Below are 25,571 nucleotides of genomic sequence, written 5' to 3' on the forward strand. Positions count from 1 at the left end.
GGTGGCTAAAATGGTAAAATGAGATAAGCATGTTATCAAAGGGCAAAACTGCTTTTTTGTTAACTCTAAAGTGAATCAAGTTACCAGGAAAGTTAAAATAAGGATGAAGAGTGCTTTTAGATTTCAACTGACTTTTAAATTACTCATCACATCTGTCCTAGCTAAAGACTAACTCTAGCCAGCCTCCTGTGCAGCCTGTTAAGTCAGAATATTTCACACTTGGACACCAGATCCAGCAAATGCTCAATGATCATGGAAGAAATACTTAAAGAGAAGCTATTGGCTTTGAAAATACAAATGTTAAAAAAAAACTGCCCAATAAGACCATTTGCTAATTTTTTTTCTGTTTGGCATTTTAGGAGACAATATTAGACACAGGGCATCATACTGTACACGATGTCCAGTATCTGTGGTGGCAGTTTCTACAGGACAATTACAGTGAGGCTTTTTCTGTTCACTCATTCATTCATTCACAGACAACTGTTGCACAGCTACTATGTGCTAGTCACCATGCCGTGCCCTGGACAAGCGAAGAAAAGAATAGGTCCTAAGATTCCAGGCTTTCTGTAGGCCAGATGGATTACTACAAACGGGTACCCTGGACATGTATCATTAAGCAGTTACTATTTAAATCCAGCCCGGTTCCAAAAATGTTCTCAAGTTCTCCTTGTACTTAACAGGTCACAGGTTACCTTGGGTAACCTCAAGAAGGCTGCTATGCATTCTAATCCAGCTAGTCGGTTCTGCAAGGCACAACCTGTCTCAGGATGCGGCTACATTCAAAAGGCAGTGTTTAGGGTAAGTCCCTTCCTGCTCTAATTCCCCAATGTGCGGGGGTTTGTTGAAAGAGCGTTTTCTAAGAAGGAAAAGATTTGGATGAAGGCAGGCGATGAGTAAAACTGAGCTCGAGCTTCAATCAAAACTCTTGGGAGTTTTGGTGACTTGGTGTTAGGGCACGGAAGGATGCTTTGGGTACCTTCCCCATATACAGTGGTGGAAAAAAAAGCTTCCAGAGCAAACCCAGTCAGGGAAAGACGGAAATCCACTGCATGTAGCAACATACTGGAGCCCAGACCTCAGCCAAACTCTAATTTAACAAACTACATTATAAATAACGGGCCAATCTCAGATATAGCTGCTCCCCTAACCCTCAGGCTGCCCCAAAGACTCACTGCCGGGCTCCTTCCTCGACCCTGGACAGCGCCGCTCCCTTCTCGGCCCCACCCACCCAACCCAGGAGGGGTCCCCACAGCCCCACGCCCACCCCCGGAACACCACCCACCGCGGCCCCGCCCCTCCTGGGCCCCACGTGTCGGGCCCCACCCCGGCGCTGGCTGCCCTTTAAACACCCCCACCCTTACACAGTACCCCCCCACTCCACGGCAGCCGGACGGCAGCCGGAAAGGGACAAAACTGATGGCGTACAGCCAGTTTCCTCCGCGGATCTCGTCTGGGGTTGCCCAGCCCGTGGGGCCCTCCACCCTGGGCCACAGTCCCCTGGCGCCCCCCCGAGCCCGCGGCGGCCGGGCAGAGGAGTGTCGCCGCGGCCCAGCTGCGGGGCGGGGCCGGCGGGAGCGCAGGTCTCCGCTGCCGCCACTGCTGCCTCCGCCTGCCGCTCGGGCCGCCCGCTCGCCAGCCTCTGGGTGCGCTGCACGCGGGGGGCAGCCGCGGTGCAGAGGTTCATGCGGCGGCGGCGGCGGCGGCGGCGGCGGCGGCGGCGGCTGCTGCTGCTACCGCGGAGGCAGACAGACCCGGCGCTGCCGCCGCCGCCGCCGCTGCCGCCTCCTCTCCGGCGAGGGGCGGGGGGCTCCGGCCCGGGGTGGGCACCACTCCTCGCAGTGCTGCTCCCCTCCCTGCCCTCCGCGCTGGCCCTGGAGCCGGCGGGGGCGCCCGCCGCCTCCTAGGAGCGCACGCTCCGCGCGCCCTGCCGCGCCCTGGAGAGAGGGGGCGGGCGTGGGCAGGGGTGGGCGGGCGTCGGGGCAGCGGAGACCCGGCAGGGCGGCGAGAGGAGGGGGCTGCCTCGGAGAATGCCCGGCGCCGGCTCACCGCTCCTAGGCACGGGCTGAGCCGGACCCGGAGCGGGCGGCGCGTCGCCATGCCGGTGTGACGGGCGCCCCCGGCTGCCCGCGCGGTCCTCCGCGCTGCCCCACGCCGCGCCGCGCCGGCGCCGGGCGGCAGGATGGGCTGTATCCAAAGCATTACCTGCAAGGCGCGGATCCGTCGCGAGAACATTGTGGTGTACGATGTGTGCGCCACCATCGACCAGTGCCCCACGCGCATCGAGGAGACCTCGCCCATCGTCCTGCGCTACAAGACCCCCTACTTCAAAGCTTCGGCCCGCGTGGTCATGCCCCCCATCCCCCGCCACGAGACCTGGGTGGTGGGCTGGATCCAGGCGTGCAACCAGATGGAGTTCTTCAACACCTACAGCGACCTGGGCATGTAAGCGACCGGCCGCGCGGAGTCGGAGCGGGGTCCCTGGCCCCGGTCTCTTCTGATCCCGACCCTCCTCCCCAGCTCCTTCTTACTGCTCTCCCCATCCTCTTTCTAAACCTTCCTCCCGCCTCCTCTTCCATCTCCCTCCTCCCTACGCTTTTGTTTCAGTGACAGGGCGGGTGTGTGTAGGGAGGCTCCTCGCGAAGGCATTTTCTCGTGGTTTGCTTCTGACTCCCCATGAACGCGAGAACGGTGCGATAAGGAGGGTTCGAGAGACGGAGGTGGGGGTGGCTGGCTAGTGCCCTGGGAGTTTCGGGGCGCCGCCTGTGCTTTGTGGGGATTCCCGGGAAGAGTTTGGGGGGATCTGTAGAGCGGAGTGGAGTGGAGTGTCGGGGGCGCGTGGGCTGTGCCGCGCGTCCTTTGGAGAAACCCGAGCGGGCTTGGAGGAGAAGGTCCCGGGTGTCCCAGCTGGACTTGGTGGTTCTGCCCTTGTTCCCTCGACTGTTGACTTCGAGCCCTTGTCCCCCGGGCCGGGAAGCCTGGAGGCATTTGCATCCGGAACCGCAAACCCTGGAGAGCCGCTTTTCTGGCTCGGCTCCCTCTGGACGAGTACTGGGGTGGTGGGAACTGGAAGGCACCGGGCGCGTCCCGGTGGAGCAGGGCTGATGGCCTTGTGCGAGCAGCCTCTGGCTGGCGTGGTGCGGTGTGTGTCTTATGCTCAAGGAAAGTATGGGTCTCTTGTCGGTCTAAAGTCTTTATTTACTCCAAAACTTTACTGATTGCGACGCTGGAAGTGGTTCCCCAGCGCCCACCGCCGAATTCTGTTGGCGATCTGGGAGCTCTCCAACTTCTTTCAGCAGCACCGCTCGGTGCGCGCCGGGTTCGGCGGCTGCGGTGGAGACCCGAGATCGCGGCGACTCCTCTGCCGCCAGGGGCCGACAGCCTGCCCCGGAACCTCAGGCTGCTGACAGTCGCGTCCAGGACTTTTTTATTTACTAAATTTGCATGACTCTCTGCCAGCCTCCTTTCAGAAGTAGACTATGGGCAGTTGGCAACTACAATGGCTAAAAGGTTTGGGGCCTGCGTTCTACCTGCTGTTACAATGTAGGTCTAGAGCACCCTAATTAGCTTGCAGCCTGTAGGGAAACCCTGTTCTGGAAAGGCAGCCTCATTTCATTATCAATCTAAAACTCTAGAGTTCCCAAGGTTCATCTTTTGAATATGGATATAAGGTGGGAGAGTTTCCATTTTAAAAGGTCAAACTATCTCTTTAACAGCAGTTTGGAGGCTTTTTATTGCACTCTGAGAGCATGTAAGTTAACACTAGTCGTAGGTGCTAAAAGGAATTTTGACAGGTCGCTTTGTTTCTCCCCCCTCCCATCCCCACCCCAAAGAGTTTGAACTGTTCTCTTTAACCATAGAAGCTAAATGCTGGAGAAAGTTCCTTCCTAGGGAAGATGTGTGACAGTCCAGTTTCCTCTGTGCCTCTGCACATAGACTGTTCTTGTCTTTCTGTATGGCAGCTGGATATGAGAAACGGGGGACATACTATTTGGGGTGAATCATGCCACTTAAAAACAGACACACCCTCAAAAGAATGATCATATCTGAACACATGTGTCTCTTAAAAGATTTTTTTTAAGAAACATTATTTCCAGCCAAATCAGAGAACGCCCCAGACAGGGCAAGGGCACCCTCCCTTTTGGCCTGTTGGCCTGGCCCTAGTGGCAGTGTGCAGCCTTGCTGGGGGGCTGTCATTGCAGCCTGGGGCCCCTCTGGAGGAGGCTAGGAGGTACTGAGCCTAAACAGCCTTACTTTTCCCAAGACGGCACAGCCAAGGCTCTCTGTTGCCTCACATCTCTTGTAAATTAGTAAGCGGAAGGCAAATAATTCATCCTTCTCATAAAAGAAAATATATTCTGCCTCAGGAGAAGCCGAGGTGAGGTATAAACAGACATGGTAGTTGAACTTCCTTGACTATGAGAAGATATGCCCTCGTGGGAACCTGCTTTAATGGGCATGAGTCGGTGCCCGCCCAGAGGGAAACATCTTCCCTGACCCTTCCTTGCTGAATTCTTGCCTTTGGGATTTGGGAAAAAAGTTTTGCCTTTTAACTACCACTTTCAGTATTTTAAGATTCTTGGTTTTCCTGTTGTTGATGCCAGGGAGCAAAAATAGTCCCCAAGGAATCACAAAGCATATTATTTTAGAAATGGGTCAAGGGTCTACCTGCCTCTTCATGGCTGCAATAATTGCTATGTGTCTAAGGCCACTTTGGAGCCAAGATCTGATTGAACCAATTTCCACAACATGCTTCTGCCCTGAAAACTTCGTCAGTGTAAACTTTTTGATGGAAACTCATATTGCATGAAAGTCACTGAAGTCTATTAGTTATTATGTCCACTTTAGCCAGTACCTTGAGTGGAAAAAACACTGCAGGCTGAATTTTCACCCCTGTGCAATGCTCTTGTTACATGAAGCGTGACACGATGAGAGAGTGTAAGTTAGAAAGCTACCTTTTCAACAGTTAAAAGGGACTATGCCAGAGGAAACGCGCAACTTAAAATGCCAAGAAACTTCTATCTGTAGGTTTAAAAGAAAACATGAGCTTTTGTGGTTTAAATTCGCAACATTTCCAAAACAGAGTAGGCTTCTACAGGAGCATTTGAAATAGTTGATGGTCAGGATGGCCGGAGCTTAATTTGAACTTGAACTCAAATGACTTGGAACTTCTTCCAGTGATTCTACAGGAAGCAGGCTATGAGTGCTTGTGGCACCCACTTATTTCTCATTTGGCCCTGATGAGCCCTGGTCATGCAGCCCTGCTGAGACCACTGCAAGGCTTCATCCTTCAGGGAGAAAGGGCTACTGTATTTTCTCAATCAACCCATCAATAAACAAACATTTACCAAGCGCCTCTGATGTCCCAGCGCCAGCAAAGAAAACAAAGGAATAAGCACGCAGCGTCACTGATCCTCAGTGTAGGAGGTAGGGGCACACGCAGAAAAAGCCAGTGCTCCCAAGCAGTGTAGGAGAAAGGCCAGAGAGAGGGGCAGGGGACCAGGCTGGGTTTTCTAGATGTGTAAGGACTCAAGCTGAATGTGAGAGGTGGATAAGATTCAGTGAGGCAAGGAGGAGGGACTAGTTAGTTCTAAAGGGGAAAAACAAAGGTATGGAGGTAGGGAAATACAAGGTGTCTTAAGGGGGCACGCGTAGGTAGTAGGGAGCTTTCAAGGGGAAGAACAGCGGGAGATGAGGTCGGAAAGGGTCTGCTGGGGAAGGCCTAGGACAATATGATCTGGAAAAGAGAAGGTTCAGGTCAGGTCTTCTTAACCAGAAGAGCATAAGGAGGCTCTTCATACCTTCTCCATGCCTCTTGGGCATACAGGAGCTTCTCAGTAGAGGCATGAGACCTTTATGATGGAACAGTTTCTTTTTTTAACTTATTTTATTGAAGTCTAGTTGATTTACAATGTTGTGTTAATTTCTGCTGTACAGCAAAGTGATTCAGTTATACATATGTATGCATTCTTTTTCATATTCTTTCCTATTATGGTTTATCACAGGATATTGAATAGAGTTCCCTGTGCTATACAGTCAGACTGTTGTTTATCCATTCTATATGTAATACTTTGCATCTGCTAATCTCAGACTCCCAGTCCATCCCTCCCCCGCCCCATGATGGAGCAGTTTTGCACGCTAGAGTACAATATCCGAGAACAAAGAGTGGGCTTCACGTGCCAAGGATGAAGGTGAAACTCAGGTCAAGGGGAGAGCCAGCAATGGCTGGCTGGAGGCCCTTCCCACTCCTTTTGAGCCCATGTGCAGTTATCTTCTAGAGCCGTAGGAAAGTCTCTGGTCAGCTTAGGGCTGATGGTGTGGGATTTGGAGAACCTTGTCCTGGGTGAAGCTTGAGAAGGTCAGAGCTTACTCCTCTTAGGAGACAGCTCCTGCCTGCGTCTCTACTCCTCCTTCAGAGCCGACACTGTTGAGTCTTCGACTATACCCACCCACCTCTGTTGACTGTTCAGTTCAATCCAAGCTGGTTTCTATCTGTTCCAAATTTGTTCTTGCTCAGTTCGTCTGGGCTTTTCCATGTTGCCAGATCCAGCAGGCACTTTGAGACGCACCCACCTTTTCATCAATATTCCACATAGTTGACAGCTTCCTGTGTCTTGACTCCTTCCGTCATTTAGCTTTCATGCTGTCTTTCTGGCTGTTCCTCTATCTGACCTCCTAGTACAGTTCATCAGGACATTTCTCATTCCATACTGGATGGATGGTAATTTCATCTATCCCAGTAGCAGCAGATGGTCTCTGTGATACACAGTCACCTGCAGTGTAGGTGTGTGTGCCTACATACAATTCCTGCTTGGCTGTCTGAAAGACATCTTGAACTTAATGTATCCAAACCTGCACTCTTGATCTCTGCTGTAGCTCCCACCCAAAAGCTGCGCCTCCACCGTTCTTTCCCATCTTAATAAATAACACCTCCAGTCCCTGGATTGCTCCACTGAAAATCTGGGTGTCACTCTGGATCCTTCCCCAGACATCCAGTCCATCATCAAATCCTGCTGATCCCATCTCAGGATAGCCCTCATCCAGCCACCACATCCACCTCTTCCATCTTAGCACATGTCCCCATCACCTATCATTTGCTCCGACGGAGGATTTCTGACCAAACCTGCCACCTCCGTTCTTGCCCTCCCTCTAGTCTATCCCCCATACGATAGCCAGAGTGATACTTTAAAAACATAAATGCTATCGTCGCTTTCCTGCTTAAACCCTTTAATGACTTTCCATTGCAATCAAGATAAAACTTGAAAATCTCTTCCCACTCTTTGGATTTCTGTTCTTAAGCCCCATCAGCCTTTTTGCCATTTCTTCAAAGGAGCCAGCTCCAGCCCAGTTCAGAACTTTTCCATGTGCTGCTCTCTGTCTGAAGGGCTCTTCTCTCCCACCCTTGTCTAGCAAATGCCTACTCCCCATTCAGGTCTCAAGTGTTACCTGCTCAGAGAGGCAACCCTGAGTTCATAGTTTAAATTAGGGTTCTCCTATTCTCTTGAGGAATACACTATTCTTTCAGTTGTTACAGTTAGTAAGCAAGTAATTATATGTTTATTTAACATCTGACTTATCTACAAGAATATAAGCCCCATTGAAGCAGGTATTATATCCATTTTATTCTCTGTGAACAGTGCTTGACCCATAGCAGATGTTCCATAAACATTTGATAAAAATAAATAAAGGATCGCTTCTCGGCCTTTTGGCTAAGATCAAGTGTAAAATAAATAAAGGAGCCATTTTTTTGACCTCACATAGTCTGTGTACTCTTCAACAAATCATGCCTCTGCAGAATTAGCTTTTCATATAAAACCTATGGCAACCCCACAAAGCTGTCCAACTCTTGACATTCCAGCAGTCACTTAGCACATACAGTTGAACTCCACTGTGCTTCTGTGTCATTTTGACCTGTCCCACCAGATCCGCTACTCCTCAGCCCAGGGCTCGTGTCTGTCACTTCTGTCGCCCTGAGGTGTTCTGAATACCACGAGTGAGGTTCGGCAAACACGGAAGCCTCACTGTCACGTCACCTACTACAAAGTGGCATTCACTGTCTGCCCAAGGAGATGGGACATAGAAACCTCGTCGTAGCACAGTTCCACCTGCAGCATTAACTCGCGGCCTGAACCCCAGGACTTCTGGAGGTGATGGCCCTAGCAATCACTTAAACACCTTGCCTGGTAGGGTCATTGCCCCCAAAGTGAACACCTCCCGCCTTGTTCACGGCCGCATGTGCGGAACGGCTGTGAGTGTGGCTCTCACCAGTCCTAGAGATGCCTCCTTCGGGCATTTTGCTCTTGAGGGCCAGCTCGGCTCATCTGTCCAGGGAGCCTGATGAGTCTCCAGGTGCATTGTCCTAGCAGGTCCAATGCGCCTCAGCACAGGGCTCACATCTGTTACTTCCTCTGTCTCCCTGCGGAGACTTGCATCAACACCCATCCCCCATTCCCATTACACCCCCCAGTCAGGGGCCTCGTGATCTGGAAGTAGCGAGAGCTGCTTCTTATCAGAAACGATGGGGACCCTCAGTCCCAGAGCATCAGATGGGAAAGCAGGATCCAATTCCGTTATTAAAGTACTGAGTGCCCTTGAAGGGGAGGCGGCCTGACCCTTTGCCTCTAATCTTCTCCATCTCCGCAAAAGAGGAGCAGCAGAGGATTAGCTGGTCTTATCAGGAAGCATTAAGCTCTCTGGAAATAAAGCACAACTCTGGAGCCGGAGGGGAGGTGTAGGAGGAACAGGGGAGGAAACACATGATTCAGAAAAGAGAAGGGGAGAAATAAATGGGAGTTAACAACGAGTTGTGGCTTGTGTCGCCTGGGATGCTGAAATACAGCTGCACGGGATGGAGAAAGCAGGGACGGGTGAGCTGGGAGGTGTTGGACTGCAAGATGTCAGCGACCTTCCACATGACAGCAGAGGCGAATGCTGTTTGCGGGGTTAGGTCTGCAGATGCTTCGTGTTCCAGGTTAAAGAAGGCTGGCGATTGCGTAAGGAGATGCAGAATCTGGTATAAGATGCAAGATCCCGAATATGCCCTTTCCCTCTGATTTGTGTAGCGCTCTGATCTTCTCTGACCCTCCCTATTAATGACCCTGGGAGCTAGAAGCTACTATTACACCTGATGAGGAAACTAAGGCTCGGGGTGGGGGTGGGGGGTCAGATGAGAGCATACGTCTAGTAAGTGGCTGAGCTGAATCTTCGTGAGAGTGTGGAGCCAGGAGGGCAAGGGACCAGGTCCATGCACTGCCGAGAAGCTCATTCCCTGGGAGCAGGGGGAGGCCTTCTCAGCTCTCAGGGACCCCAAGCTGGCCAGTCTGGACTGCAGGTTTTAGCCCTGTGCTGTCTTCTCCAGAATCTTCCCCAGGGATCACATGTCAGCTCAGATGGACAGCCCTGGACCCCAGCAGACAGTCACCCAGACCACTCAGTTCCTGGACTTGGGAGTCTGTTCATCCCTCAAACTCTCCAGACAATTGCTGTTTGGACAGATGATTAGCAAGAAAAAGAGGACCCCCTTCTGGTGGTGGGAAGGACCCCTGGCTCAACCATCAGCTCATGGGACATTCCATTGGCTCCCAGGAATTCTTATACTATTATTCCTTTTCCAAGGCCCCCTCAGGCCAGTGTGTTAGCTGTGTGGACCCTGCTCCCTCGGTGGCCCTGATACAAGCCGGTTGGAACTGTTCACTGTGCCAGTTGAAGGTGTAGCAGCTGGCTCCCCAGCACAGGGATTCGAGTCAGAAAACCTGGCTTCGATTTTCAGCCGTGTGACCTTTGGCAGGTTTCTTAACAATCCAGTGTCTAGTTTGTATGCACGTAAATCGACAATGAAAAGATCTGTCTTGTCTCCTTGGCCTGGGGTCAGGAATCAAGTGAGATGAAAAGTGTGAAAGAGCTCTCCAAACTGTAGTGCATTGTGCGAATGTTGCTTTTTTATTATTATAGAGTGTGGCTGTTATTATTACTAGAGGGTGACTCTGGATCAGCCTCAAGGAACAGGGAGGTGGTGGCCCTGGGGCTTCCCCTGGCAGAGAGGAGCATTCACAGTCTGGAGAGGGGTCCCTCATGCATCAGCCACTGCTCTCCCACAGCCCCACTCAGAGCCAGAGGGGAGGAGAGAGACTCATTTTGTAAACCCTTCAGAGCCAGGGCTGTTTTCCATTCCTACTCAGTGGAGGGTGGTAGCTACTACCTCTTGTCCCACCCAGAGGTCGCCCTCCCAGATCTGCCCCGAGCTGTGGGCTCTGAGCAGCATGCAGGACCCTGGCCACTCCCAGTCCCTGGTGCACTGCCTGCAACTCAGCCATGTCCACATGGGGACTGCCTGCCCCGCCCCCAGGTCCTCCTGAGGTGTATCAGTCAGGCCCCAGATGAGAAGCCAGGGACTCGGGGCTGGGGTGATACTAGAGCATGTAAGCCATGCTGTCCAGGCTCAGGAAGGTCTGCAGTTTCCAGCCTGGGTGGACGATGAGACCCACGCCTGAAATAATTTGTGTCCGAAATGATTTCTAATATATTCTTTCCAGTATATCTTTAGTATATCTTTAACATATACTTCCATGATTTTGTTTCCTTATAAGAAGAAACCATGAAGAAAGAAACCCATTATAAGGGGACCTCACATAATCCCAAAACAATCATGAAACCTATTTAGGGTAAACATTTTTCCCATTTTAGATAAGCAAGCTGATTAGATAAGTAATGTGCTCAAGGTCACTTGAGGTCACGCGGGCAGGCGCTGGTAGAATCAGGGCTCCCAGCTTCTGCCCTAGTGCCCTCCCGAGCCAAGTGCATGGTCAGTGCCAACCCGGGAAAGGAGGTGGGGATGCGAGAGGTCATCCTCAGAGAGCCACGTGCTCAGAGCCATTGAGCACCCCAAGGTCAGTCGGCACATGGGCACGTTGGGGGGCATCATTTATGGCCTCTGAAGACAAGAGAAGGTAGATAGAAACATCTAAATATGTTCAACAGAAGCAAAGAGAAATTTTCAGGGTGTCTGATTAAGACAAAATAAATAAGGCCATATGCCACGTGATGGTACCTTGGTGGCTGGCTCCCTCTCTCGAGACCTGACCTTTCCAAGCTGGCGTGTGGGCTGTGTCAGGCCGGGGTGCTCAGAGGCTGTCAGAGGTCTGGCTAATGGGAAGCAATAAATCAGCACCCTCAGTCAGCAAACTCTGCAGCATCCTGAGGGGGCATGCAGGCCACGGAGGTCATGGCTTGAGGGCATGAGTGGTGACAGGGACAGCCTTTGGCAAGCCTGGGAACTGCCAGAAACAGACAAATGAGATGTTCCTTGGCCCTAGGCATGGGCGGGAGGAAGGGTTCAGGAGCTGGTGTGTGTGGGGAAGGAGAGGCTTGAAAGAGAACAGGATGTGGCCTTCTCATTCTTCCCCCTCCCAAGAGCCACCAGCTGAGCCTCCATTCCAAACTGGCAGCCTCCACGGCTAAGCCTGGGGAACTCGCTTTGAGATCAGGTTTTAAGCGACTCAAATATTTGAGACTCTGTTTCAAACTTCCATAAATAGACTTCACCTTGTTTAAGGAAGGAGAAGAGATTTGTGCCAAAAAACTAAACCCAAACTCCTGCTGAAGATTTCTTCTTGGCCTTCAGAGCCAGGGAGTCTGTGTTGCTGGTACATGTGTACACTTTAAGGAGTGGGCAGGTATCTGCTTATTGTCTGTCTCCCCACGAGGCCATGAACAACATACTCAACTTAATGATGATCAACTTAATGTTGAACACTTATCCAGTGCTAAACGCTTCGTATGCACTGTCTAAGAGACAGGTGCCATGCTTTCCCCATGTTAGAGATGATGAAACAGAGGCCCAGAGAAGGTAGGTAACTTGCCCAGCATTACCCAGCTCATAAGTGACAGAGCCAGGATCAGAAACCAGAATTCCAGTGATTCCTTACGATGTTTTACTGCCACATTAAGAACGAATGATTGCACGATAGAGTGAATGAATGAGCAAATGGATGAGCAGGGAGCATTCAGGATATTTCCTGAGTGCTTGCTTTTGTCCGTGCTGTGGGGACCTGGGGAACAAAGGGTTGAAATCACTTTGGAAACAACCAGCCTCCTCACCTCCCAGCTGGTTTGCTCAGCTGGTCAGGGCATGTTAATGAGATCGGGGTCTCGGGGTCAGACCCAGGAGGCCATCCCAGCACCCAGGTCAGCACTCCGCCCTTCCAGCTGCCTTGCACATGACTGCTTCCAGCTCCCAGTCATAGCAGAGTCTAGATTACAGGGCAGAGAAACAGCCGGGAAAATGCCAGTGGTGGGTCAACAGAGTCCTCCTTGACCTGGGGATGTCAGGGCCCTGTGGGCAATCGTCTGGCCCAGCTGCTCAGTTTACAGATGGGGACACTGAAGCCCAGAGAGGACACTGAACTCCAGCGAGGGAGTGCTGGAACTGGGCCTCAGAACCAGGTCCCTCTGACTTCACAGCCAACGTTCTTCACCACCGGACCACACCAGACCTGAGGGGCAGCAGGTTGCTCACTCTGTGGGTCAAGGCTGGGGGCACCCCTGGTCTGTAAAGCAGTCATCAGGGGTCACCACCACCTGTTTTTCCACACACCCTCCACCCCCCATTTGCTGAGGGGCCGAGTCTGTGGGCAGAGATGGCCATGGGCCCAAGGGAGGAAGCAACACAGCCCTGGGCCGCACAGAGAGGAACTCAGATGGGCCCAGGGGATGTCTACACAGTTGCCAGGAGCAGAGAAACCAGCCTTTTCCCAGTGTCCATAGGCGGTGATTAGCAAGCCAGAAAACAGAGGGGCTCCCCAGAGACGCCCATCACAGATGGCAGGAAATGGGAGGGCTTGGCAGCCCAGGGGAGGAGGGGTGTATGGAAAAACTGGAAACTGAGATTCAGCGCGGATGCCCAACAACCCAGAAACCCTTTTCTCCACCCCTCAACACCACCACCCCCACCCAGGCCAGGTGCTGATGCCATCCCTGGGCCCCTGGGCCCTGCCCACAGACAGGCAGGATAGCTCCATGGCCCCTGGCAGCTTCAGAAGAAACGGGATCCAAGTGGTATCAGAGATGACAGATTGTGAGGGGGCCAGGGCCCTCCCCTGACAGCAGGGCTCAGCTGGGCGGCCCCTGTGGAGCAGAGCAGATGGGGGAGTCTGAGAGGGAGATCCTAGCAGCCTGGAGACTCTGTTTCTGTTGTGGCTTTTAGTTGGGTTTTCTCCGTTTTCTTCCCCCCCTTTTATTTTTTGTGAACTCGATACATTTTAGCACAGGGGCATGAGCCAATTGTCCTGCGTCTGCTTACTCTAAAGGAGGTGGGAGGTGGGGAAGGGCAGGAGCCAGCCGGTCGGGGCTACAATACAATCTGCTTTGCCCTTGTTGGGATCTGAAGGGGCCGAGTTTGTGCCTCCGAGCAGCCTGTCACCTCTGCCTGTCTGGCTGAACCCAGGATCTTTGCACCACTCCAGACTGCCTTTCACGAGGAAGACTCTGGAAATCCAGTGCGATGTCAGGGGGTCTGCCTTCCCCATACACGGTCCCATTCCAGCTTTGGCCCTCCCTCTCAAAACTTGCACTTGGGACCTACCCCTGGCCCTCCCTGGAGGCCTCCCTGGAGGAGGAGGCCCCTTTAGGTCTCCTGGCCTCCTTGGGACTCTCCCCATCGTCCCACCAACCTGGCTTGGCCTTGTCAAGTCCTGTAACTCTCAGGCCTCCCTGTACCTGTCTGATCAGCCCTGCTACCTGATTTTCAAGTATTTGAAGTATATGAAGTCTATTTTTCAGTATATGAAGGCTCTGCCTGCCTTCATCCCTGTCCACCACTTGTGCTGTCTCTGTGTCCATCTCAGTGTCTCCCTGCTTGCTCTCTGACCCTCTGGTTTCCCTGCTCGGGCCAGGCACTCTTCAAGCTGCTGGGCCTCAGCTGGACGCCTGCCCCCAGGCCCCCTGTCCTCCTGGGTCCTCCCTGTTGGGCTTACCCTCTCCCTCTGAGGGAGGAGACACAAATGCAGAGGGGGCTGCCGCCGGGTGAGCCCATGAGATCCTCTGTCCTCCTTGGACCTTCTGAGACTGCACTGGGCTTCCACTCTCATCTCATGAATGGAGATGATCTTTATGAGGAAAATTTCTTGTGACTTAAAGGGGCAACTAAACTAAGTTTAGTTAGTTTAGATGGTTCCCCTAAGGTAACCATCTCCAGGCGGGTGGCCAAGCTGAGTGGCCCCAGCCGAGAGGCTTCTGAGACGCAAGGGAGGGTAGGAGCTGGGAATGCCAAATCGGCCCCTCTGTGGTCGAGGCAGGCATCCTCCTGCGCTGGCCAGTGCCGGCTCCTCTCAAATGTCTCTGGACAGCTTGTCTTTTCAGGACCTGAATCCCACAGGGAATCCAGACCAGCTGGGTACCGGTGGGGTTGCTTAGTCACTGTTGAAAAGACTTTCAGAGATGGACCTGTTGCATACTGATACCGAGAGTTGGACCTAGAGAAAGGCTGACGGAAAGGGGTCACGGTGCAGATGTAGCGCTGAGGGCCCGTTTCTCCCTCAGTAACCACCAGGCCTCAGCGCCGAATGGAAGGGGGGGAATTTGTCCACATGAGGAGAGGTGCATTTGCCGACATGAGAAAGTTTTCATGGAAACCCTGTCTGTCGACCTTAGGATCTGTGCACCGTTACTTGTTTATGAAGCGGCCAATGTCTTTCGCCAAATGGATGAATAGTGGCGTGGGTCCAGCACTGAAGCCGAGACACTCGGGCACAGCCCCCATGGTGGACTGTTTGCGACCACTTAGAGTTTAAGACGGTTTCCTCTCCACTCACATGGGGCCACAGTTTCTGCGGTTTGTATCAATGTCTTCAGACTCAGGATTGAGGAGTCACAGGCCGGGTACCCGACAATTGGACAAGCAACCACCATTGAGCCCAGAAGAGTAGGGATGCTTCTAGGTCAGAACACAGGCATGTTTAGGTGGTTATTCTAAGAAGGAAATCCCCTACTTGGATGCCGAGAGGGTTTTTTTCCAAGATTTCCCCTCAGCATCTGGTGCTTCCTGGAATGTCTGGGCACCAGGATTGGGATCTAGAATTGCACGCTAGTGTTGATGACTTTCCACGAAAAGGAAAAGCATCTTGGAGTGTTGTCATGCCATTTTGAAAGAACAAAGGCATTGAAAAAGTATTCTCTTAGAAACACCTCTGGTTAAATGGAAGCAGAGTAGCCAGAGAAAAAGAAGTGGGTGGAATGGTCAGGCTGTCTTCCCTGGGACAGGTCAAGGGCTAAGTATATATCCAGAGTTCAAGAGTGCAGACCAATTTACAAGGTAACAAGGAACTCTTGAGCTGTTATAACTCAACATGCAATCATTTCCAGTCTCAAGTGTTCATTTTCTTCGGATGCCATCCCCGTTTGTCAGCGGTGTGATATATGCATGACCCAGGACAGAACTGAGAAGGGTCTCCCTGGGGGAAATCACTTTCCACGTGAGTTCAAAATCCCCGTTCCGGGTCACTCCATCCAACTGCTGAACATTTCTGATTGGCTTCTATGTATGCTTTAAATGAATGTGTTTTCACTATTTCTTGTGTCCGTAAGCTCAAGTTTGTGAGCTGTGTTATACACATATTCTGTATTCTTGCCAAGTTTTATCTGCTTGATCTATCAATTACTGAGAAAGTCTGTTGAAATGTCTCCCTCTTGCTTGTGGGTTCATGACCCTTCCTGCAGGGCTGTCCACTGTTTCTTTGTACATTTTGAGGCGGAGCCTGTTTACCTCTTTGGTTTTCAGTTTCCTCTTCATTTCTGAGCCCTGGGGGGTTATTTTGCAAGCTCAACTGTGGATTCAGTAAGAAATTTGTAATGGAGGGTTTTTCAAGATATTTAGTCTACCACATTATGATTTGCTTACTAGATCCTTCTGTCCCTCAACCATAGACAAAGCTTTCAGTGGCTACTTTTTCTGGTTTGAATGAATGTCTTTCAAAGCAAGTCGTCTGCCTAGGCGAGGCGCGTTGATAAAAAGAGCTGAGGTTTCTTAGCACTCGGACGCTGGGGGTGAGAAGGAGAGCCAAGGCTCTGTGGGGATCTTGGATCCACAGCTAAGGACGAGAGAGTCCGTCAGACCCCACCCCCGCCGGGCACTGGGCACGGCTGACGGGCGCAAACTGCTCTCTCCGCGGACCCAGTGTCTCTGCGGTGTGGTAAGCGACTGCTGAATGACTGCTGCATTTGCCACCCATCTGTACACACTTCAGGGCCCTGAGTTGGCCTTGACAAGCTAGAATGTTCTGCTGGAAAAGAAGCTGCTTTCCTGAAGAGCCTCAGGACCCCGCTCGAGCACAGCCAGCCTCAGTGTCTCTCTGCAGCATCAGAGGCTCGAGCTGGCTCCAGGATTCCACGCTCTTCCTCCTTGGGCCTTACCCCTGGGGCTCATTTTGCACTGGCACTTGGCTCCTGGCAGTTCGTGAGCTTGTTTTGCCTCCTTCTCTTCCAGATGGCTCTGAGAAGGACCAACGGGAGGCGGGAGGGTGGGAGGGAGGCGGGGTGTGCCTTCCAATAGCTGTCTGCTCTTTGGAAGGCATACCCGGGGACCCCTGAGAAGGCGCACATGCCTGGCATGGCCCTGGCACTCAGCAGGCTGATTCTCTCCAGAGGTGGAGGCAGGAGGTGGGGGGATTCCCTGCATGGAGCTATTCCGGGCCGTGGAGATCTCAAGGTGGCTGGGACCACGTAAAGCTAGACTCCGATGACAAAAGACTAGGCTAGCACTTCAGCATTTACAAAAGTGCTTTCGTGTATATTACTTCTGTTGAACTTCATGCTCACTCTTAGAGATGATATTATTGTCCATGTAACAAGGGGAAAACCAAGGCTCCATAAGCTTAAGCGATTTGGCGGGTTAAGTGAGGAAGTGGCCACACTTGCCATCTGATTCCAAATTGATTGCTCCCGTTAGGTAGCTGATGCTGGAAAAAGAAAAAGCGATAGCACTTTGGAAGCTGAAAAGATGTTCGAATTCCCGGGTCTGACTCTTTTTTTTTACAGTTTAAAAAAAACAGATGTTAAAAGAGGTAAAAGGAATTGTCCAAGGTCATACAAAGAGTTAAGTGGCAGACCAGTTGAGATCCTCGAAGGATTGTGTTTATTTTAAAATTTTGTCCGTGTTTTTGATAGCAATTCAGTGAATTGAGTTTTTTAAATGAAATCTTGTCATTTCTCTGGGAAACACACTCCAAAATGGAACAACGGTCTACAGGAATGGCCTAGCCTAATAGACAACTGTATTGGGAAGAAAAGGTCTGAACCACGATTGTCACCTGGGCCTCCTGACTCCAAGTGATAGAATGAATTGTCTCGTCCCTCATGTTCATTTAGTACCCACTCAGAAATCTGAGCTGTGTCTTACCCACTTGACTGTCAGGGTAAGTCCTTTCCTAACCCAGATATCCATCATTGTTTCATCACCTAATAGGGACAAGACAAACATGAGATGCTAGGTGTTTTACACAAATTATACCTCATTTAAAGTTCATTTAAATTCATCTTATCTCTATTTCACTCATAAAGAAACTGAGGCTTTTGAAAGATGGTGTAACAGTGCTAGAACCAGAATTTAACACCAGGTTCAAAGGACTCCAGATCTATGCCCTGACCACCATTATTAGTACATTATTGCTTCACCTAAAAGAGAAAAGTTAACTTCATATTCCAGGCAGGGCTTGAGAATGCTGGGAACAGCAAATAATTTGAACATCTGATAACAAAACTATTGCAAGCACTCTTACCAAACTGCACGCATATGAAAGGTATTTCAGGATTTATCTGTAAGCCAAAAAAACCACTCTTGAAAGAATAGTATCAAAGGTTTGAATTCTTAGTGTTACCAGCTCTCTAGACCCCTCACATCTTACCTTGTATTCATCTGGAGCTTCTGCGTGGGTGGACCACAGAGTTAGAGAATCATTGTTATAGTTGGTGTTGTTAAAGATGAAGCGTTAGATTAATAGGAAGAGTGTGCCACAGTGGAGAAGGGCATGGCTTTCAGAGCCACTGGTCACTGAAAATCGCCCTTCATTCCTCTTTGACTGAAGGCAATGTAGTGTTAAAAAGCATGGACCTTGGGCTTCCCTGGTGGCGCTGTGGTTGAGAGTCCGCCTGCCGATGCAGGGGACACGGGTTTGTGTCCCGGTCCGGGAAGATCCCACATGCCGCGGAGCGGCTGGGCCCGTGAGCCATGGCCGCTGAGCCTGCGCGTCCGGAGCCTGTGCTCCGCAATGGGAGAGGCCACAACGGTGAGAGGCCCGAGTACCGCAAAAAAAAAAAAAAAAAAGCATGGACCTTGCAGCCTCTGCACATGGGTTCAAATCCTGCCTCCACCACTTACTTACTGTGTAACTTCAGGTAGCTTAACCTCTCTGTGCCTCTGCTTCCCCATTCATAAAAGGGGGTAATAATCGTTGCTACATCATAAAGTTGTTAGGAAGATGAAATGAGTTTATAAAGTGCTTAGTTATAGCACCTGAGGCGTTGTAGGCACTATGTTTTTGTTACGTTTTTTTTTCATGGGTGAACAAATAACTAGATGGACAAAAATTTACTGACTACCTGGTATGTGCCAGGAACTGTGCTGGGAAGTGTTTCACAGTGGGAAAAAAACCTGCTGTGGTTGTGTAACAGCCCTTTATTCAGCTGGATCAGATAGCTGGTGTTTTGAGCACCTTGGTACTTGGCATTGCGCTGGGTCCAGCAGAAGCTTCGTGGTCAGGGAGCTCACCCAGAGAAGGGAGAACCCTATAGATGCGTAAAGACCAGTTGACAACCACCATTAAGTCGCCTTTTCATCCAGCCTTCTCCGGGCAGAATTGCGCCAGTTCCCTAAAGCATCCTTATTGGGTCTCACTTGCTCATCCCTGGACTCTGTTCTCAGATAAGATCTGGCCTGAGCGGGCAGCAGCCACGAGCGGACTTCCCCAGGCCTCCGGCTCACTGATTCCCATATGGGTGTTATTTTGCCGGCATTGTACCTGCCTCTTATCTCTGGAACCACAGCGTTCCAGTAAGAGACGCCAGCTGTTACCTTCAGCAACCCCTAGGACTTTGCTGGCTGTCCTCACCTCGCACACAGCCTTCCCCGTGTCCATTGCTGGCTTGCGAAGCTGCACTTGCTTCTTTCCTGACCACCTCTCTGCTCATCTCCCCCTGGATGTGATCTCGCTTAAACCCCAGGCAGGTGAGAACCAGACTCAGAGCTCAAAGCCCTGGAATAAGGTTATGAGCTCAGAATTTCTAGGAACGCTGATGGCTTTGCGTGTGTGCTTGGTGGCAGGGGATGAAACCTGCAAAGAGGAACCATAGGTCGTTATCACAAAGTCGTAAACCGAGCCTGAGCACTGAATACTGGGGAAGGCTAAGGAGCTAATGCTTCTAGAAAAGGAAGCCCAGGAAAATTCCTGGCCCCGCGAGCCAAAATGAAATGAACACCAATGCTCAGGAGGCTCTTTGCCTCTGCTGAGAGGTTGACGGAGATGTCCCCCGAGACTCGCTCCCCGCCGTTTGTCCACTTTGCCATCCTATTGGCCTTATGGCTTCTGAACGTGAGTGCCTGCTTAATGTGCCACCCCTGACCCAATAATCAATAAGGTTAATTCAGAGGTCGAAAAGTGACTCAGACAGGATCCTCATAAAACCCAGTGCTTTGTGGTCCCAGATGCCATAAAACCCTGAATGAAGAAGGTGGAAATTGGCCCTTGAAGTCAAAAGCCTTGTCAACCAAACGGCAGTGGCAGTAACTCTGAGACATTAGTCCATTGAACTGAAGGCCTAAAGCACTCCCCTGAATTGTCCTCAGGGAAGATTCTGGCCCTTCCAAGCCATGTCACTAATAACCATCCTTCATTTTGGTAATAAAAGCTTACAGAGTGCTTTGGCTCATAACATTTGTTTTGCTTCTCAGAGTAACTATGAGCCTAAAGGTAGAGAAGGTATCATTTCTCTTGCAAATGAAGAAACAAAGACTCAGAAGTGGTATGAGTTGTCCAAGGCCAGGAAGGTGCAGACATAGGCTAACAGAGTGTCTTCTGACTCATTACGCACTGTTTGTCCACTTTACCATCCCACTGGCCTTCTGGGTCCTGAATTTGAGCATCAGCTTAATGTGCAGCCAACCAGGAAAAAGAGTCAATCCCCATTCATTTGGAAAACTTGCATAGATGGACCCCATTGGGTGCCACAAATGTGTCAGACTTGAGCTTGTCTTTGATCATACACAGACCCAAGACTGGACGTTCTGCTGACTTTTGCTAAGATAATGCTTTGTGGCCTCTCTCAAACGCATGAAGCAGCTGGAAGGGAATTGGGGGAAACAGCTGACCCTTCACACAGCGCAGAGCAGGTGAACGTCCTGTACCATGCAGGCCCTTCCACACACCCCCTTTGCCTACTGAGAAGCCCTCTTTTCCTTTGAAAGCCCAGGCAAAGCGCTGATGCCAAGCTGGCATCTGGTACCAACCTGCAGGATGCCCTGGAACGCAGGATGCCAGATGTGTTCTGGAATGATATTTTTTGCCATTCAGACAGGTTGGGCAGGTGGAAAATCATCCAGAATGTAAAATCTTGCCTCAGTTCCACGTCCAGGAGGCACCTCTGACTTGGAGAGACGAACATGCTAGAAACAACCTTGATGGAAGAGATGAGAGTCTGAGGCAGGGGTGGTGATGACTGCTGTCCTTGGCATCCTGGGGATGTCAGACAAGTGTTCAGCTTTTTTTGTCCCAGGGCCATTTGGGGGACACATCCTTCACTTTGACTAGAATGGACTCAACCTAACCTGAGGGCATCCTCCCACCTGTCTTCACTGGCAAAGTTTGAGATCCAAGGAACTGGGGGCTGATGTGTACCTTTCAAATGATAGTCAAGCCTGGCAGGTGTTGAGTCCCCCTAACACCCACCCCATCTCTGGCTCTTTCAAAGAAACCCCAAACTTCTTCCTAGGCAGGGGGTTGGAAGAGGGAGTTGCTTTTTTTATGGAAAGATGAATGAATTCCTAGGGGAGCCTCTGGGTGAGGTACCATTGTGGAAAACAGAGAGGGTGTCTCCCTGGAAGGTCCCTCCTTCCCCTGTGGGCTCTATACCTTTGATGTGATTTTTCCCCTTTGCAGCAGCAGATTTTGCCCTGAGCAGAGTTAGTTTACACCTTGTTGCTGAAGAAAATAGCTGAGGTTTGAGAAATAAACAGCCACCCACTCCCTGTCTGTCAAGAGCCAGTACAGCTTAAGATGAATGGGAGACCTCTCTCTGCTCCCGTCTCCGCCCGCCCCGTTACTCTGTGCGTCTTCCCACCCCATCATGAGGACAGCCAGCCTCCCTCCCTGTCCCTGCCTCCCACCTTTCAGAACTGAGCTAATCCTTCAGGAAATATTTAATGTTCATATGCCTCCCTTGCATAGAAGCACTTTAAGGGTTCCTGTGATCCTGGATTTAAATCTGTCTCTTTCATTTCCTACAAATTTATTGCCATCTGTTGATTTCATTCCTGTGACACCCACATCAAGATCATTCATAAGGAGGATGAGACCCATTCCTAGACCCCCTCTTACACACAGCTCTTTCTTCCCATCCAAATGCCGGAGCATGCGTGGATCTGTGAAAACATGTTCTCTCTCTCTCTCTCTCTCTCTCTCTCTCTCTCTCTCTCTCTCTCACACACACACACACACACACACACACACATGCATTTGACAGACTGCAGACTGTCAGGCAATTTTACATTTTGGTATTTATTTCCTGAATACTTAACAGTAGAGACCTGCCAATCCCTTTATTCCTTGGGAACCCTGGTTACTGGACCCAATCCCTTTATTCCTTGGGAACCCTGGTTACTGGACCCACTGATTCGGGTTCAGGATTTCACTGGTGACTTTTGTCAGCTGTTTTGGCTGCCTTATCGTTACTTACTCCTTGATAAACTCTCCTTTTTTATTTTCATCAAAGGTATGTTAGTAGGTCGTGTCTTATCTGTCCTCCAGGCCCTGTAGACATCTGTTCTTTCCCCATCCCTCCACCACCCCGCACCCCTATGAGGTTTGTAGGATGCGGGTAAGGACTAAATGAGATGGTCCATGCCAGCTGTTTAGCATGGGGCCTGGTTAAGGGCGCCATACCTATTATTATTGTTGGTATTTTGGTATCTGCCAGTCTTGTTGTTTAACATGACTTACTGAACTCATCTTTCTCAGATCTGTCTGCCCTCTTCTCTCCATCCCCACTCCTTTAGTGCAAGCCTCAGCTTCTCACCTGCCTTAATGCCATGGCCTCCTTACTGGCCTTCCTGCCTCCCGTCTCCACACTCTTCCCCTCTACCAGCCATCCTCTGCATCACGGTCAGAGCGAGAACCTCAGACTATCAATCTGATCAGGTCACCCCCTCCTACTTAAAAGTCTCCTGGGGCTTCCCTGGTGGCGCAGTGGTTGAGAGTCTGCCTGCCGATGCAGGGGACACGGGTTCGTGCCCCAGTCCGGGAAGATCCCACATGCCGCGGAGCGGCTGGGCCCGTGAGCCATGGCCGCTGAGCCTGGGCGTCCGGAGCCTGTGCTCCGCAACGGGAGAGGCCACAACAGTCAGAGGCCCACGTACGGCAAAAAAAAAAAAAAAAAAAAAAAAGTCTCCTACGGTTCCCCATGCCCTTCGAAATAAAATTCATACTCCTTAGCAAGTTACGCTAAACCTTCCCTGCTTAGGGGACCAGAGGCATCTCTTATCCATCTCATCTGCCTGTTCCTCCTTGGTCCCTCAGCCAGAGCCACACCAAATTACATGCAGTTCCCAGCCGGATGTATCTCCCCAGAGAGCCTTCCCTGGCATCCTCCCCCAGCCTGGATTCGGTGTCCCTCCCTTCCACTGCCCAGCCTCTTCCATGTGTGAATAGCTAGCACTTATGTGTTCCCAGATATTTCATATCTCTTAACACATTTAATCCTCATAACAACCCTATGAACTAGGCACTGTTATTATGGCCACTAACAGATGAGGAAATTCTGACATAAAGAAATTAAATGATTTGTCTAAGATCTCACAGCACTTTTGAGCTGGGCTTTGAACCCAAATGATCTTGGCTCCAGACTCTACACCGTAACCACTGGGCTCTTTGGCCTCTGGTGCTGTTGGCCAAACCGTGCCCTCATGGACTGAGCTCCTTGACCTGAGAAACCCTGTGCTATGCATGTTTGATCCTGGAGCCTATCTCCCTGCCTCACTCAGGGTATAAGCACAATTCCTTTTAAGGTAACCCTTCCGTCAATCCATTGTTCTAGGCCTGTGAGACTCAGTAGATTTAAGATTAACCTACTTTATGCAACTAGTTGCCCATACCTCACTCCATAGAAGAAGGCCTAGCATGCCTTCATGTGTTAGAACTCTGGGGTCAGAGACTTAGAAGACAAGGCTGCACCCTTGGGGAACTTATAATTTGGTTGAAATAAACAAGATTATACACAAACCTAAAGGAATGATAATGATGTTTCAGATCGCAAACAAAACCAGTTTCTTTGTCTTATGGTCAGTCCTCATATAAAAATAGTCTCCCACTTGTCCCAGCGAGACCCCAGTCCCCTTGAAGAGAGGGCCAAGGTACTGTAGCTCAGTACCCGGTACTCGGCAAGTGCCTCTCCATGGACTTAAGGCTTCTGCTGCTGCCCCGTGTCCTAGCCTCAGTTATGCAGTCTTCCCAGGCCTGGGTGAGGTCACACAAAAGACCCAGACATCTGGGAAATTCCAGTTTGGAAGTGGGTTTCTGGGGACATAGTCCCAAGCTGAAATAGACCCAAGTCGTTCAGGACTCTAGAGCCTCATTTCAGTGCAGTCTGACCCCTCCACCCACTACCAATTATTTTCCATTGCACAGCATCCCCTAGTGACCTACCTGGGTATAGACCTCCACAAGGCAGCAGTCCCCTTCCATGCAGACATGCCCCAGGACAGAGCAGGCCTGTCCACCACTGTGCCAATCCCCTGCTCACAGGGGAACTGTGCTCAGAGCACGGAAACCCAGGACCTCTCGAAGTTGGCACATCTTGCCAGGAGTGCAGGGTGCACCACATTTTTGTGGAACCAGATCAGCACCTGTCAGCCTGCCCCCTCCCCTTCTCCAGCCCGTCCAGCCCGGAGCAGTCCTCCTCCAACAGAGTGGGGGGCACTTGCAGTCTGTCCCTGGCTTGTAAGGCTTTGCATGCATCAATGTGGGTGCAAAAGACAATGCATGCTGTCATGGACTGCCCCTAGAAGCAGCTAGGAAAACCAGAGGGGGCTGCCACTCATCTGTAGGTTACCCTTTACCAGGCCCCACATGGATATGCACCTCCCATCACCTCCTCGTAGGAACACGCTTTCCTATTCTGTAAAATGGGGAGAAACATGCCTTCCTTGCCGAGTGTTTGCGAAGATCCTACATCTATTTATTTAACAAACTTTTTAAGTACCTGTAGGGGCCCAGCTTCCAGCACATAGTAGACACTCAATTGAAATAGTTTTAAGAAACTCTGTCTTAGACAAAGGGGTTTCAAAGCTACGTGGAAAATGCACAGGTAGCAGTATTCCAGCTCCTTTCCTTCAGTTGTTTGATGCTGTTAGGATATGCAGGGAAATGGGGTGTCTTACTCAATAACTGGAGTAAAACTCACGGAGATTTCCATGTCCCCAAACCTCTGCTTGTGATGGGGCACTTGCCCTATCAACCATTTGTCTGACTGTGATGTAATTGTATGTTGACTTCTCTCTCTGTTGCACTAGAGACCATTAGGGCAGAGACTGTCTCTGTGCACCTTATATGTCATTGGCCCAGTGGGCATATCATACGTATCTGTTGGACCACGGTGGATGAGCCTTTTATGAGCATTCTGCCTGCTCACTGGCCCAGCCTTCAATGTCAAGGGAGCATTGCTAACTCGTGAAGATTTCCGCTTTGTACACACGTAATGCCCCTCTAATTTAGCTGCTTTCACTTACAGAGGTAGCCTGGGCTTTAGTGTCCGAAGGCCAGATTGCAGCCAGAGCTCTGCTGTGGGTTAGCCATGAACTTTGAGCGAGTCAAGTCGCCTGGTATCTCTAAGCCATCGTCTCTTCATCTGGAAAGTGGAGGCATTAATAATGATACCCGCCTCCCAGGGCTGTGTTGAGAGCGAATAGGATGATGGGAAACCATTTTGTAAACCTCAGGACGCTTCCCCTCCTCTCCATGCTGCAGACCAGTGGTCAGGACTGATAACAAATCTTGCCAAAAAAAAAAGTCTTCTCTGTTGTGTTTTATCATAAAGTGTTTTCTTAGAAACCTCAGCTGTTTCCTAACAATCGGCAACTTCGCCCACTGTTTGCAATAAGGGAAACTGAGGCACGCCCTATGATTTATTCAGCATCAGCATTCCTAGCAAAGGACAGAGGCCTTCTGCAGGTCAGTTTCCTCATCCCACCCTGGAGCAGAGATGATGGCGCCTCTCTCCCTCCTCTGGTCAGATTTATTAGTTGTCCTATCATTTTCTGAAGGCCCAAAGCTCTGTATTGCTGCTGTCTGGCTTCCCAGATTTATAATCACAGTCTCTAG

The 25,571-nt window shown here is 50.8% G+C and overlaps 1 protein-coding gene across 1 annotated transcript in view; it reads left to right on the forward strand.

Moving 5' to 3' along the window:
• Positions 1-2,179: 2,179 nt before the first annotated feature.
• The window catches only part of FAM78B (family with sequence similarity 78 member B), a 91,863-nt gene continuing 68,471 nt past the window's right edge, over positions 2,180-25,571 (forward strand). The window contains exon 1 of the mRNA XM_060142218.1: positions 2,180-2,442. Within this exon, the coding sequence (XP_059998201.1) occupies positions 2,180-2,442 (263 nt within the window). The remainder of the gene's footprint in view (positions 2,443-25,571) is intronic.

The sequence above is a fragment of the Lagenorhynchus albirostris genome, chromosome 2 (assembly GCF_949774975.1).
Source record: "Lagenorhynchus albirostris chromosome 2, mLagAlb1.1, whole genome shotgun sequence".
Classification (NCBI taxonomy): domain Eukaryota; kingdom Metazoa; phylum Chordata; class Mammalia; order Artiodactyla; family Delphinidae; genus Lagenorhynchus; species Lagenorhynchus albirostris.